Source organism: Schistocerca cancellata, chromosome 9, assembly GCF_023864275.1.
Source record: "Schistocerca cancellata isolate TAMUIC-IGC-003103 chromosome 9, iqSchCanc2.1, whole genome shotgun sequence".
NCBI classification, from domain to species: Eukaryota; Metazoa; Arthropoda; class Insecta; order Orthoptera; family Acrididae; genus Schistocerca; species Schistocerca cancellata.
Genome location: NC_064634.1, coordinates 345,784,218 through 345,800,279, shown reverse-complemented (window position 1 = coordinate 345,800,279; position 16,062 = coordinate 345,784,218). Strand labels below are relative to the sequence as shown.

At 35.2% G+C, this 16,062-nt stretch overlaps 1 protein-coding gene across 3 annotated transcripts in view; it reads left to right on the top strand.

The window, feature by feature from the left end:
- Positions 1 to 15,376, top strand: part of LOC126101170 (glycoprotein-N-acetylgalactosamine 3-beta-galactosyltransferase 1-like) — a 177,540-nt gene extending 162,164 nt beyond the window's left edge. For 2 of the 3 annotated variants that reach the window (XM_049911867.1, XM_049911869.1), the window contains 2 exons: positions 10,726 to 10,851; positions 14,288 to 15,376. In XM_049911867.1, coding sequence (XP_049767824.1) covers positions 10,726 to 10,851; positions 14,288 to 14,419 — 258 coding nt within the window. In that variant the 3' untranslated portion in view covers positions 14,420 to 15,376. The remainder of the gene's footprint in view (positions 1 to 10,725; positions 10,852 to 14,287) is intronic. The other variant, XM_049911868.1, reaches the window with a different exon arrangement.
- Positions 15,377 to 16,062: the final 686 nt, after the last annotated feature.

Here is a 16,062-nt window from a genome sequence, read left to right as displayed (position 1 = left end):
CAACACAATCATACACAACAAAATAAATGAAAACACAACTATGGAAGAGTTACAACTACTGGTTTATATAGGAGCACTCACTACACTAAATATACACACTAGGCAGAGATCAGAACAAACCAACACACATAAGAAACGCACAAAACCAGCATGGCAACACAGGTTACAGATCAGAATAGAAAAACTGAGAAAAGACATCGGACAGCTAACACAATTTATAAGAAATGAAATATCAGACAAAAAACGAAAAAGGTTAGGTAAAATCTCACAACAAGAAGCAATAGAGCAATTAGATGAAAAAAAGCAGAAATTGCAAGCATTGGCCAAACGACTTAGAAGATACAAAAAAAGTGAAAATAGAAGGAAACAAAACCAAACATTCAACACAAACCAAAAGAGATTTTACCAAACAATGGATAACACACACATTAAAATAGACAATCCACCAAACATAACAGACATGGAACACTTCTGGAGCAGCATATGGTCAAACCCGGTACAACATAACAGGCATGCACGGTGGATACAAGCAGAAACAGACACATACAAGATGATACCACAAATGCCTGAAGTGATAATTTTGCAACATGAAGTCACCCGAGCAATTAATTCTACACACAATTGGAAAGCCCCTGGAAATGATAAAATAGCAAATTACTGGCTAAAGAAGTTCACCTCAACACATTCACATCTAACTAAGTTATTTAACAGTTACATTGCAGACCCATACACATTCCCTGATACACTTGCACATGGAATAACCTATCTGAAACCTAAAGATCAAGCAGACACAGCAAACCCAGCTAAATATCGCCCCATAACATGCCTACCAACAATATACAAAATATTAACTTCAGTCATCACACAGAAATTAATGACACATACAACACAGAACAAAATTATAAATGAAGAACAAAAAGGCTGCTGCAAAGGAGCACGAGGATGTAAAGAGCAACTGATAATTGATACAGAGGTAACATATCAAGCTAAAACTAAACAAAGGTCCCTACACTACGCATACATTGATTACCAAAAAGCCTTTGATAGTGTACCCCACTCATGGTTACTACAGATATTGGAAATATACAAAGTAGATCCTAAATTGATACAGTTTCTAAACACAGTAATGAAAAACTGGAAAACCACACTTAATATCCAAACAAATTCAGATAACATCACATCACAGCCAATACAGATTAAGCGTGGAATATACCAAGGAGACTCATTAAGTCCTTTCTGGTTCTGTCTTGCTCTGAACCCACTATCCAACATGCTAAATAATACAAATTATGGATACAATATTACTGGAACATACCCTCACAAAATCACACATTTGCTATACATGGATGATCTAAAACTACTGGCAGCAACAAATCAACAACTCAACCAATTACTAAAGATAACAGAAGTATTCAGCAATGATATAAATATGGCTTTTGGAACAGACAAATGTAAGAAAAATAGCATAGTCAAGGGCAAACACACTAAACAAGAAGATTACATATTGGAGAACCACAGCGACTGCATAGAAGTGATGGAAAAAACAGATGCCTATAAATACCTAGGATACAGACAAAAAATAGGAATAGATAATACAAATATTAAAGAAGAACTAAAAGAAAAATATAGACAAAGACTAACAAAAATACTGAAAACAGAATTGACAGCAAGAAACAAGACAAAAGCTATAAATACTTATGCTATACCAGTATTGACCTACTCATTTGGAGTAGTGAAATGGAGTGACACAGACCTAGAAGCACTCAATACACTTACACGATCACAATGCCACAAATATAGAATACATCACATACATTCAGCAACAGAAAGATTCACATTAAGCAGAAAGGAAGGTGGAAGGGGATTTATAGATATAAAAAACCTACATTATGGACAGGTAGACAATTTAAGAAAATTCTTTCTAGAACGAGCAGAAACTAGCAAAATACACAAAGCAATCACTCATATAAATACATCAGCTACACCATTGCAATTTCATAACCACTTCTACAACCCTTTAGATCACATAACATCAACAGATACAAAGAAAGTAAATTGGAAAAAGAAAACACTACACGGCAAGCACCCGTATCATCTAACACAGCCACACATCGATCAAGACGCATCCAACACATGGCTAAGAAAAGGCAATATATACAGTGAGACGGAAGGATTCATGATCGCAATACAGGATCAAACAATAAACACCAGATATTACAGCAAGCATATTATTAAAGATCCCAAGACCACAACAGATAAATGCAGACTTTGCAAACAACAAATAGAAACAGTAGATCACATCACAAGCGGATGTACAATACTAGCAAATACAGAATACCCCAGAAGACATGACAATGTAGCAAAAATAATACATCAACAACTTGCCATAAAACATAAACTAATAAAACAACATGTTCCCACATACAAGTATGCACCACAAAATGTACTGGAGAATGATGAATACAAATTATACTGGAACAGAACGATTATAACAGATAAAACAACACCACATAACAAACCTGACATCATACTCACCAATAAAAAGAAGAAATTAACACAAGTAATTGAAATATCCATACCCAACACAACAAATATACAGAAGAAAACAGGAGAAAAAATTGAAAAATACATCCAACTGGCTGAGGAAGTCAAGGACATGTGGCATCAGGATAAAGTCGACATTATCCCAATTATACTATCAACTACAGGAGTCATACCTCACAATATTCACCAGTACATCAATGCAATACAGCTACATCCAAACATATATATACAACTACAAAAATCTGTAATTATTGATACATGTTCAATTACCCGAAAGTTCCTAAATGCAATATAACATATACCATACAGTTACAAGGAAGTCACGCTTGACCGAGGTCCGCGTCACGTTCCATTTTTAACCAGACTTAAGTCTGAGAAAAAAAGTCAATAATAATAATAATAATAATAATAATATACATGTTCAATGACCCGGAAGTTCCTAAATGCAATATAACATATACCATACAGTTAAAAGGAAGTCACGCTTGATCAAGGTCCGCGTCACTGTCCATTTTTGACCAGACATAACGTCTGAGAATAGAAAGAAATAATAATAATTATAATAATAATAATAATAATTTGTTATGGGCTGTATCTTCTTAGCCAACTGTGCAAAATGGTGCCCACCCACACACTTAAAACTGTGTATTATGGGACAATCTATTCCCATCTTAGCTACTGTATAGAAATACGAGGTTGTGCTGCAGATGTTCACCTTAACAGAGTATTATTGCTTCAAAAGAGGGTTAAGGATTATACATTGGCTAGGCTATAAAGACTCTTGCTATTATGTTTTCAGACAACACAAGTACTTCTCCATATATTCTTTGTATCTTTATAAATTAATTACTTTTTCATCTCACAGAAAACTGAAGTAACTAAATGTAGTGATATACATGATCACAACACCAAGTCCAAAGAGAATTACTACCAACAAAGAACAAGATTAAATATGACAGACCAGAGCTCATACACTAATGGACTGATATGGTATAATAAACTGCCAAAGTCCATGAAACACAGTAATAAAAAGCAATTCAAATCAAAACTAAAAGAATTCTTAATTGAAAAGTGTCTCTCTTCACTCAATGAATTTTAAATGGTTAAGTTTAAGAGCTGTAAAAAATGTAAAAAAATTGGCAGTATTAATATGTGTAAGATGTGATGTATTTTAACAAGCATCAATTTACTGTTTAATTACTACCTGTGAGGCTGAGATCTAAATGCATTTTATGTTTGTAACTGTACTTAACATTTGCAAAAGCCATCATATTGATGACTCCATGCAAAAAAATTGAAATAAATAAATCTTTTTTAAACAGATGTAAGCCTCATAGTAAATTGTTTAAGGTTAAATAGCAGCGATAATCCTTCCCCACCCAGTGGTTTACCTAAAAGGGAAAAGTAAAATTTCATGTGATCATCCAGACAGAATTTACAGGATGAACTATGGCAATAAGTTTACCAAGGAAATATAGAAGATGAGAGATTTCTTTCTTTCCTACAAATATTTTTACAACACTATGAATACAGTTTTCCTTTACAATATGTCAGGGACAACTACATAGACAGTGAAGAGAGAGGCTAGGTTCTAAGTGTATTAATCCAGGAAAGAAGAGCTTTGTGTAATGCAAAGGACTAGCTCTGATAATGTTTTATAGTACACCACAAGAAGCATGGCAAAATTCTTCAGCCAGTCATCAAACAAAAAAAAATGCAGTAAAAAAATTCAGCACATAAAGATCGAAGTAAAAGCAATTTGAAACAGTGTTAGACAAAATAAATAAGCCTAGTAAGACAAATAATATAAAACTCATTGATGACAGTAGTAGCGAGACACGACACTAAATTCAAATCATTGGCCACTAATTGTAATTGAATCTTCCTAACAGTAGCTGAAAACACAAGGACAAAGAAGGGACCATGAAAAGCAGATCCACTAGCCTTAACAAGATGGGTATTGCACACTTCACCAGTGCATTTTACTGAATAAGTATAAAACAGATAATAAAAAGTGTTTGGGTACTAAAAAGCAATAACTCCTCTGGCCATTGTAATACTTCAGCAAAGTACTACTGTAAATTTTTGTGCTGTCTTGGTAACACCTCATGAGTTGAAGCGTATTTCCTGAAATGCTAGAATAAATTATAGTAGCCCTTCCCATGTTGTCATATTTACAACATTTCTGAGAAGAAATGTGTAGCAAATGCTCATTTTGGCTTTTATAATTACTTCTTGATTGAGAAAGCAATCTGTGAGCCAAGAAACACAGTTCTAATAAAACTAAGAAATAAAAACGCTCTGTTAAGACCATCTATTCTGTAGATCATAAAATTATACTAGGGAAAGTAAAATGCTGTGGTATTATAGGTATTACCCCGTTGCACAGATGGAGTTACATCTTAATAATAGAAACAGGGGCTTACACTAACAAATATGACATGAAAAAAGACAAAATTCAGCAGGAGAAAACATTAAAAGTGTGTCCTGCAAGGTTAAGTGCTTGGTTCATTCCTGTTCATCAGCATAAATTATTCTATCTATCTATATCCGAATCCTGCTCCAGCTACTGCCGGGTCTGGGTGCTGACGAGTCCTCTCCATTTGGCTCGGCCCTCCCACCACTTTTCTTCCTCCACTTGCTGCCAGGTCACACCTCTCCTTTCAACAGATATTCTCACTCCCATTTTCCACCATGTTCTTGGGCGCCCTCTAGGTCTTTTCCCATCCATCTTTAGTTCTTCCATAATTTTGGGGAGTCTCTGCCCATGCATCCATCTTAATCTCTTTCTTTCAATTTCTTGTCTCATACTTTCTTGTTTGAGGTCCTTTCTAATCTCTACATTCCTTACTCTGCCCATTCTTGTTTTTCCCTTAACTGCTCTGAGAAATTTCATTTCCCCTGCTTGCAGTCTGCTCCAGTCCCTTTCTTTCATTGTCCATGTTTCTCCACCATAGGTGACAATAGGGAAGTAATAATTCTTATACATCAGGAGTTTTGCTCTTTCTGAAACTTCATTATTCCAAATCAGGTGTTTTATTGTTTGGTAGAAATTGCCTCCCTTCTGTAACCTCCTATTAATTTCGTTAGTTATTCTTCCATCCCTAGATATTTCACTCCCTAAATAAGTGAAACTTTCTACCACTTTGAGGGGGTTCTCCATTCAAGGTAATATTTCCATTGATTCCTTTCTCTCTTCCAAATACCATTACTTCACTCTTATCTTTATTTATTCTTAATCCATACCTTTTCATTATTTCCTTCCACGCATCAAGCTGTAACTGTACATCTACCTCTTTATCACCCCATACTACCATATCATCTGCAAAAATCATCTTTTTGTCTTTTTCTTTTACTATATCTTTAACTGCCCTATTCATTCCCTCCATCACAACATTAAAAAGCGCAGGAGATAGAATACTTTCTTGCTTAAGTCCTTGTCTTATTTCGAAGTATTCAGAGTTCCCCAATGGTGTTCTAATTCTACAATTGTGGCCTCTGTACATTGTCTTTATAACATTAATGTATCCATCTTCTATATCTATCTTCTTCAGTTCTTCCCAGAGTCTTTCCCTGTCAACTGAGTCATATGCCTTTTCTATGTCTATAAAAACCATTATCACCCTTTTGTTGTACTCCCAACTTTTTTCCATCAGTTGACGGATAGAAAATATCAGGTTGATTGTGCTCCTTCCTTTCCTAAACCCATGCTGTTCTTCACTCAGCTCCTTTTCTATCTTTTCACTTATTCGATTTAGTAAAATTCTTTCAAAAATCTTGGCTGTATGACTCATGAGGGTTATTCCTCTGTAGTTTTTACAAAGTCTTTTGTTGCCTTTCTTGAAGATGGGAACAATGTCTCCTGTTCTCCAGTCGCCAGGTATTTTACTATTTCTCCACACGCTTGATAGTACTCTATACAGCCACTGCATTCCCACTGGACCTGCTGCTCTTATCATGTCCACTGATACTTCATCAGGTCCTGGGGCTTTCCCCCCATTCATCTTCTTCACAGCTTTTTCCATTTCTTCCTGTGTAATTTGTCCTAATTCTGCTTCCCAACTTCTCTCAATTTCTCCATTATTTGTTGTTTCCTCATGTACCTGGTCCTCAGCGTTTAACAGCTTCTTAAAATGTTCTTTCCAGAGATCTTTTATATTCCCTGGATCTTCAATAATGGTACCGTCCTCTGTTTCCATCTTTACTGGTACTTCAGAAGCCTTCCTTTTATTTTTCATCATTTTATAGAACATTTTCTTATTGCTCTTCACATCTTCAAGTTTTTTTGTCAACTCTTCCCATGACTTTTTCTTTGCTGTTTCCGCTATTTCTTTGCACTTCTTCTTTTCCTCTATATATCTTTTATGGTCTTTGTCATTTTTAGTTTTCCACCATTTTCTCCATGCTCCATTTTTTCTTCTAACTGCTTGGATTGTGGTATCATCCCACCAACTTGTCTGTCTTATTTTTTCCTTTCCAGATGTTCTGCCACATACTTTTTGTGCTGCTTCGACTAAAGTGTCTTTGAATAAACTCCATTCTTGTGAAAAATAGAAAACAGAAGAAAGTGACGAGGATACGGGATTGGAAATTGAAGGAGAGTGAATGTGCTGAGAAGTACAGAGAATTAATAACACAAAAATTTCCAAAAGATGTTTTCTGCGATGTAGAAAAGCATAAATTATTAACTTGATAAATTGAAAGAAGGGGAGATTGGGATTTAATGTCTTGCAATGATGTCATTAGAGATGGAACACAAGTTCATTTCTTGGAAGATGGATAGGAAAATTAGCTGCGTTCTTATCAAAAGAAGCATACTGGCATTTGCATTAAGCAATTTATGAAAACTATGGAAATCTGGATGCACGGATGGTGATTTGAATCACTGTACCACTTTGCTTATTGGAACATTGGTGTAATGGTCACAAACAGTGATGTCTGCTGATAATGCAAGTATAATGATAAAAGGTCCAAACACATCCATACCAGTCTCAGCCAGACAATAAAGGAATAGGGTCTCAACCAGTTCACAGCAAATAAGTTAATCTTTAATCTTGCAAAGACTAATATTATGCAATTCAAACTTGACTTGTTAAGAATGAACCTTCAGATGTGTTAAAACAGGATCTATGGAACATCTTATGCAAATGAATGAATAAGCAGGCCATAACACTAATTTTGTTAGTACTGAAAGGTCATCATGAGGAGAAAAAAAACTGGCATTCTATGGGTTGGAGTGTGGAATGTTTGCTCCCTTAATGGGGCAAGTAGGTTAGAAAATTCAAAAAGGGAAATACATAGTTTGAGATTAGATATAGTGGGAATTAGTGAAGTTTGGTGGCAAGTGAAAAAGAACTTCTGGTCAGGTGAATACAGGGTTTTAAATAAAAAAGCAAATAGGGTAATGCAGGAGTGTGTTAATAATGAATAAGATAATAAAAATGCAGGTAAGCTAGTACTGTATTCACATAATAGTGAACACATTATCACAGCCAAGATGCACACTAAACCCAAACTCACCACAGTAGTAAAAATTTGTATGCCAACTAGATCCACAGAAGACAACACTGAAGAAATGTATGATGAGATAAAAGAAATTATTCAGGTAGTTAAGGGAACAGAAAACTTAACTGTGGTGGGGTACTGGTATTTGGCAGTAGGAAAGCAAAGAGAAAGAATAATAGTAGGTTAAGATGGATGGGGGATGTTAATGAAAGAGAAAGTGACCTGGTAGAATTTTGCACAGAGCATAATTAAATCATTGCGAACACTAGGTTTAAGAATCGTGATAGAAGGTTGTATATGTGGAAGAGACCTGGAGACACTAGGTAGTTTCAGACTGATTATATAACATTAAGACAGAGATTTAAGAACCAGGTTTTAAATTTTAAGACATTTTTAGGGACAGTTGTGAAGTCTGGTGGCAATTTATTGGTTAAGAATTGTAGATTGAAACTGAATAAATTGCAAAAAGGTAGGAAATTAAGGAGATGGGACCTGGATGAGTTGAAAGAACCAGATGTTGAGAGTTTAAGAGAGCACTAGGCAACAACTCAGTAGAGCAAGGGAAAGGAATACAGTAGAAGAAGGGGTAGCTTTGAGAGATGAAATAGTGAAGGAAGCAGAGGATCAAATGGGTAAAAAAGCCAAGGTCTAGCAGAAATCAGTGGATAACACAGGATACATTGTATTGAATTTAGCTGATGAAAGGAGAAAATATAAAAATACACCAAATGAAGCAGGTGAAAGGGTATAGAACGTTTAGTAAATGAGATTGACTGGAATGGCTAGAGGACAAATGTAAGAATTGAAAAGCATGTTTTGTTAGGGGAAAGATAGATGCCACCTACAGGACAATTAGATACCTTTGGAGATAAGTGAAGCAGCTGTATGAATATCAAGAGTACAGTTGGAAAACTGGTACTAAACCAAGTGGAAGAAGTATACAGGAGGACTACACAAGGGAAATAAAGTAGAGGACTATATTATAGAAAGATAAGAGGATGAAGATGAAAGGGGAAGTATGATACTGTGAAAAGAATTTGACAGACCATTGGGAACTTGTCAAAATAATTCCACTTTAGTAATTGGCATTCCATCAGAACTACTGATAGCCTTGGGAGAGCCAGTCATAACGGAACTATTCCATCTGATGTGAAAATTGTATGAGCCTTGCAAAATACACTCAGACTTCAAGAAGAATGTAGTAGTTCCAATTTCAAAGAAATCAGGTACTGATAGTGTGAATATTACTGAAATATCATTTCAATAAGTCACAGCTGGAAAATACTAACACACGTTCCTTACAGAAAAATTTCAAAACTGGTAGAAGTTTGTCTCAGTGAAGATAAGTTTGGATTCCAGAGAAATTTAGGAACATGTAAGGTAATACTGACCCTAGAACTTCACTTAGAAGACAGCTAAAGGAAAGGCAAACCTCCATTTATAGCATTTGTAGGGTTAGAGAAACATTTTCACAATGTTCACTGGAATACTCTCTTTGAAATTATGAAAGTAGCATTGATAAAATAGTGAGCGATAGGTTATACATGAGTTGTACAGAGACCAGATGGCAGTTAGGTGAGTCAAAGGGCATGAAAGGAAGGAGTGGTTGAGAAGAAACTGAGACAGGGTTATAGCCTGTCTTTGATGATGTTCATACTGTACACTGAGCAGGCAGCAAAGAAAACCAAAGAAAAATTTGGAGTAAGGATTAACATTCAGGAAAAATAAATAAAAACCTTCAGATCTGTTGATGAAGTTGTAATTCTCTGAGACGGCAAAGGACTCGGAATAGCAGCTGAATGGAATGCACAGCATCTTGAAAGGAGTATGTAATATGAACATAAAGAAAAGAAAAAAAGGACAAAAGAATGTAGATGAATTAAACTAGGTGATGCTGAGGGAATTAGACTGGGAAAAAGACACTAATAGTAGAACATGAGTTTTACTATTTGGGCAGCAAACTAACTGATGACAGCCAAAATAAAGGGGATTAGAAATGTAGACTGACAATGGCAAGACAAGTATATCTGAAGAAACTTTTTAACATCAAATATAATTATCAAACCAGTCTTTGGAATGAATGTCACAGCAGTAGTTCACATAAAACTGCCTAACAAAATAAGTGAAGCATCCAGAAGATATGGCCGGGTGTTAATGTAACTTTGTACTTGTACACATCATCAGAAGCTATACAAATGATTAGAGCTGCAGTTTTCTCTCACAGGTAGAATGGCTGCCACGTTGCTTCAGTTTGTCTGTGCTTAGTGTTACCAGACATGGTGGGGTACATAAGAGGTGTGAACAGTGCCACATGTTGAGTGTTCATTCTGAAGGTCATAGAGGTGCCACATACTCATGTGAGACAGTGTTATCAGCACTTGGAAGAGTTTGAAAAAAAGTGTAATTGTGTGTCTCCATTTGACCAGCTGATAAATATGTGCAGTATCCAGATTTATAGCTCATTCTGGTGTGACAGCGACACTGTGTTGTACAGCATGGGAATGTGAGAGCAGGGATACTCATCATCAAATTTTTGGCCAACCATGTCTGACTACCACAAGGGATAATTGCCATAGTTTGCACCAAACTCACAGAGCACAATGGAATGTCATGTACGCGCTACCTCCTCACCCATTACTTCTCATGTGACAGTATTGTAGTGTCATTTTTCAACAGGGCTATGCTCATCCAGTCCACAATAGAACATGTGTGCAAGCAACAGAAAGATCAACTCTGCCGCAGTGCCAGCATCAGGATATTGAGGACCAGTTACAAAAATTGTGGAACAGCTTGCCTCAGAAGGTGAGATGACAGCTTTGACACCCTTCCAAACTAAACCAGTGCTTGCAATCAGGCCAGAGGTGATGCAACACCACACTGAAAAGTGGGCTCATCCTGCTAAGTTCTTTGTGGAGTTGACTCAGTTTTGTAATCACTGAAATAACATCATGTACTCAAACTATGAAGTTTCATTTCATTTCCTCCTCCTCTTCTCGGTTTTCACTTTTTTTTGTCACTTATTGAGATAAAAGGTTATACTAGTTGTACTTCTTACCATTAAGAGATAAATACATACATTAATGTAAATAGTAAAGATCTGGAATTATCAGCTTTTGTTACAAAAACAAATCTTATGGGTGTAAACACCAACAGTTTTACAAGGAAACATTGCAGTTCAAAATCTTATCTTGAATAACAGCAGTTCTCTATTAATAAGTCTTTGTTTATTCTTTAAGATATTTAAATTAGTTATCTTAAAATCAGGTTGTAGTATGTTGTAAATGGCCAGCCGGTGTGGCCGTGCGGTTCTAGGCGCTTCAGTCTGGAACCGCGTGACCGCTACGGTCGCAGGTTCGAATCCTGCCTTAGGCATGGATGTGTGTGATGTCCTTAGATTAGTTAGGTTTAAGTAGTTCTGTTCTAGGGGACTGATGACCACAGATGTTAAGTCCCATAGTGCTCAGAGCCATTTGAACCATTTTTATGTTGTAAAAATTTGTTGCTGTTGTATGTTTTCCCTCCCCTGTGTGTTGTAGGTATGTACAATATTTTTCATTACATTAATGTTTTGGATTTAGTTTCACAAACATGATACCGTGCAGGATTTACATAGAGTGGGAGGTTAATGTTTTATATTGTCTAAAAATTTCTGTACAAGGCTGTCTTGTTTACCTCAGATATCACTCTTTACTGCCTTTTCTTGCAGTCTAAAAAGCAATTCTGTATAGGCTACTGGTGCCACACCCCAGTTCTCAATACAATACTGAAGACACTAATTGCAATTTGGAATATATATGCCTTAAGGTATCATAGTCAAGGAAGCCTGAGGCCTGTATTAGTAAATATATATTTGTACTGACTGTCTTACAACTAAGATCTATATGCTCTTCCCATGACATGTGATCACCCCAATTATTTCTGTTTATTTGTATAACTAAGTGCTACTGGAGTGTAAATGGTGTATTATTTATATTTAAATCACATCTAAGTAGGGAACTTATTATTTTGTCTTCTCTTTATTTACAAGTAGCTTATTTACAGTAATGTAAGTTGATGGAATACTGTTATTGATTTCACCACTGATGCGAGCTGTTTGCATATCACTGCCCAAACGACAAAGGTTATGTCATCCATATGACTTATGGCTTTGCAGTTTTGGGGCTCAATTAAATCATTAACATACACAATGAACAGAAAAGACCCTAATATGCTCATTCTTCCTCGAAGGCCTTCATATGCTCGTTCTTCCTTGAGGTGCATCATATTCAAGTATCCTGTAGGTTGTTATTAGCAAATCATTCATGTTAACACATTGTTTCCTGTCTTTGAAGTAGGAGGTAAGTAGTTTTAAGGCTACTTTGCTCGACCCTAATATGCTCATTCTTCCTCGAAGGCCTTCATATGCTCGTTCTTCCTTGAGGTGCATCATATTCAAGTATCCTGTAGGTTGTTATTAGCAAATCATTCATGTTAACACATTGTTTCCTGTCTTTGAAGTAGGAGGTAAGTAGTTTTAAGGCTACTTTGCTCGACCCATAGCCCATTAATTTATGCAATAAAATGATATGATTCACTGTATCAAAAGCTTTGCTAATATCCAGGAAAGTGCCTGTTAACTTGTCTCTTTTATCCAATCTTTTTAATGTTGCATTTATAAAAGTTTCTGCTGCTGTTAGGGTAGATCTTCCTTACCTGTAGCCATGTTGTAGATTATTGAATATATTATGTTTGATAAAATATGCCTGAAATTGATTTAATATTACTTTCTCTAGCAGTTTGTGAAGTTCCAAAGTTAATGACAGTGGTCTGTAATAATCTGTCATTTTTAATTTCCTTCATATAAAGTGCTAGAATTTCAGTGATTTTCAAGTGGTCAGGATATTCTCGATGGCAAAGGCAGATTCTTCATTTTTTTAGTACCTTAGGTAAAATGCCATCCAGCTGAAAACACTTTCTCAGCATTTTTCGATGATTGCTAGGAGGGCATGGACCAACACCAAGGATGAAAAAAAAATTAGCCCAGTCATATACTTCATTCGTGCCAATTGTACTGAACTTTGGTCTGGATTTCTCTCTACTTATTTTGTGTTATTTATTATTTCATTGTTTTCTTTTTACATTATATTGTCATGTTCATGATACCGCTATTGCTATCTCAACTGGAGCTGCATATTTGAAATACAAATTTATGAGCTTTACAGTTATCCATGGCATCTATATTTTTTTGTGTGCAGTTTGTATATTGTTGAAAATAATATAATTAAGTACCTCTAGACCATTTACAACCACCTTCCCTATTCCCTATACTTTCTCTTCTGCTGAGCTTGTGAGAATGTGATCAATGTATGTCTGTTTATGTATAATTATTCTTGTAGGTGCGTAGTGTGCTTATAGTTATAGCACTTCAGTGAGTAAACATAATGCATATAACTTTTCCTATTATTTGATAAGTCTATGTTTATGTCCCCAACAAAAAATGTGTTATTTATACACTGATGGCTTTTACAGTAAGTCCTCTAGACAATTGAAAAATTCTTAAATGCTGTTGCCAGGTGGCTAAAGAGCTACTGTAGTCAGGTTCCTTTTCCATAATTTTAAGTTTATTGTTGCAGTGTCAAGTACCATTTTATAATCAGCTCATCAGCTCCTTTGATATTTTAAAGTGCTATATCATTACTCTCATAAATGATTCCCTCACCACTTATGTGTCTTTGCACATAAAGGTTGAGTTTGTAGTTATTTAGCCTGCATCCATATGCTTCATCTTCCTTGTAATCCAGTTCACTCGCTATGAGAAATGTGGTTTAGTTTTATGCACATTCTTAACTTTATGTAGTAGAATAGAAAAATCTCCTGCATGAGTTAATTTGCTCTTATGTACTCCAGAAAAGCATCCTTTGTGCCTTGTGATTGAGACTTTTGTTTGTCATATTTTTGTGCAGAAAATAACATTGTCACTGTGCAATATAACAGCAGTGTCCCAAAACAGGATTCCACTCTTTAAAAATTTACAAAAGTGTATTTTCAGGGTTGCAGAATCCCCTTAATTGAGTTTTAGCATCATATTGTTTGTAAGTGGAGTTTGCCACACCTCATTGAAAATGTTGCTATTCTGTCAACAGGATTCATTATCAGAGATTGCAGAACTTATGAATTTTTGAAAGTTTCTACCTGCTTTTCTTATTCATTTCAGGTTGTGTAGAACTATAGTATTCTAATTATCATTTTACACTTACAGGCTTCTAAGTGTTGTTCACCATCTGCAGTGTCATTTCACTACATCACACCCACAGCCATGCGGGCCATCTACTATCTGGTATATAGGTTAAAACCATATGGACTGGATGAATGTGAATTACCAGCTAGCTGACAGTTTGAAAATGATTAGCAAAATCCAGGGCTACAGTATTATGGAAGTGTTGGACAGTGTGCAAAGTACATCTGGACAGTAAAGAGTAATTTAAAAGAATCAACAAAGTGCTAAATATTGAACTCCTTGTGATGTGTGAAAATACTTTGACCAAAGACTTGAAAAACTAACAGAGATACTCTTCACAGCAAAGTAAGAGTATATGTGATAAATGTGCCATCAACAATCCATGATTAAATGTATTCTTTGATCCATTTATTTCCCAAAGAAATGTGCAAATTGTGTATAAATACTATGCATTTGTGTTGTATAAATAACATTTCTTGTGACTTCATTTATCTTTCATTCTTGTGTGTCACTCATTTTACATAGACTTGCAATGAATAATACATCATTTAGCAATTGATAGTTCAAGTGATTTTTAAATTAATTTATTTCTAATATATGATAAAGTAACCTGGAACTATCTGACTTGCTGGTGAAGTCTATTTTCAATAGATCAGACAATCTTGTAAAGAACTACTGAACTACTTTGAGACTTCAACTGTGTAGGCTTCTGCAGCCAGAGTCAGTTGACATAAGTTTTCTGAATATTGTATAACAGTAGACTTGGGAACAGGTCACTGTAACTGTGGCCAAGACATTGGTTTGGCCAGTATAGCATTTTACTTTATGATGCAGTACAATACTCAGAAAAATTTTGTGTGTCCTTTGATGTTTATTATTGGTTATCTAGTTTACTATATTTGTAACATGATTAACTGTCTTAGTCTCAAGATTCATCTCAGTGTGTTTATTCACCGATATTGAATCAACTTTCATCACATCAGTGAATAGTTAAGAGATTTGTCCAGTGTTGTAAAAAAAAGTTAAATTTATTTTCTCTCATGTATGCCATGAAACTATGTAACTTCGTGATTCAGTACCACTCAGTTTAATAATACATTATGCATATCACCTGTTTCATCTATTGAATGGAAGCTAAGTACAAGCATTAAGAGTATTTTATTCTGAATGATTACATTGAGTGTACTTTGATATTTGAACTGTGCCTTCAGTGATGTTAAAATTACATGAACCTGGAGATCTAAAGTAACATCAGATATATTTAACAGTGACAGATCATTAAATATAGTGTAACAAATAAAACTAATTTTCTTTATGGCCTACAAAAATCTGATATGTCATAGAATTGTTTTGGAACAGTTTATACATAAAATTTCCCAAATGTACAGTTTCATATTTTAATCTGCACTGAACTTATAATAAATGCCAGTGAAATAAATTATAAAATTTTGCTTCTGGAAAGGAAAAAGAACTTATCCATATAAACATGCATTATGTATTGGTTTTTGCATATCTTTATCTTTGTTTGTGACAAATCTGTGAAACACGGTAAAAAAACGTAAGGCGGACTGCTTGAAGAAACATAATGGATACTTTGTATAGCACAGATAATATTAGATTAAATGCACTTTTCATTATTTGGATCCATAGTGAGGAGATCCTCAAGAATGTAGAGCATATCATGAGATAACATAATATGTATATACAAAGAAAAAATATATGCTAATGTATGTCCCACAGATCCCAAATGAACAGGTCCTCATAAATGTGGAATAAGTCTTAACATCTTAAACAAA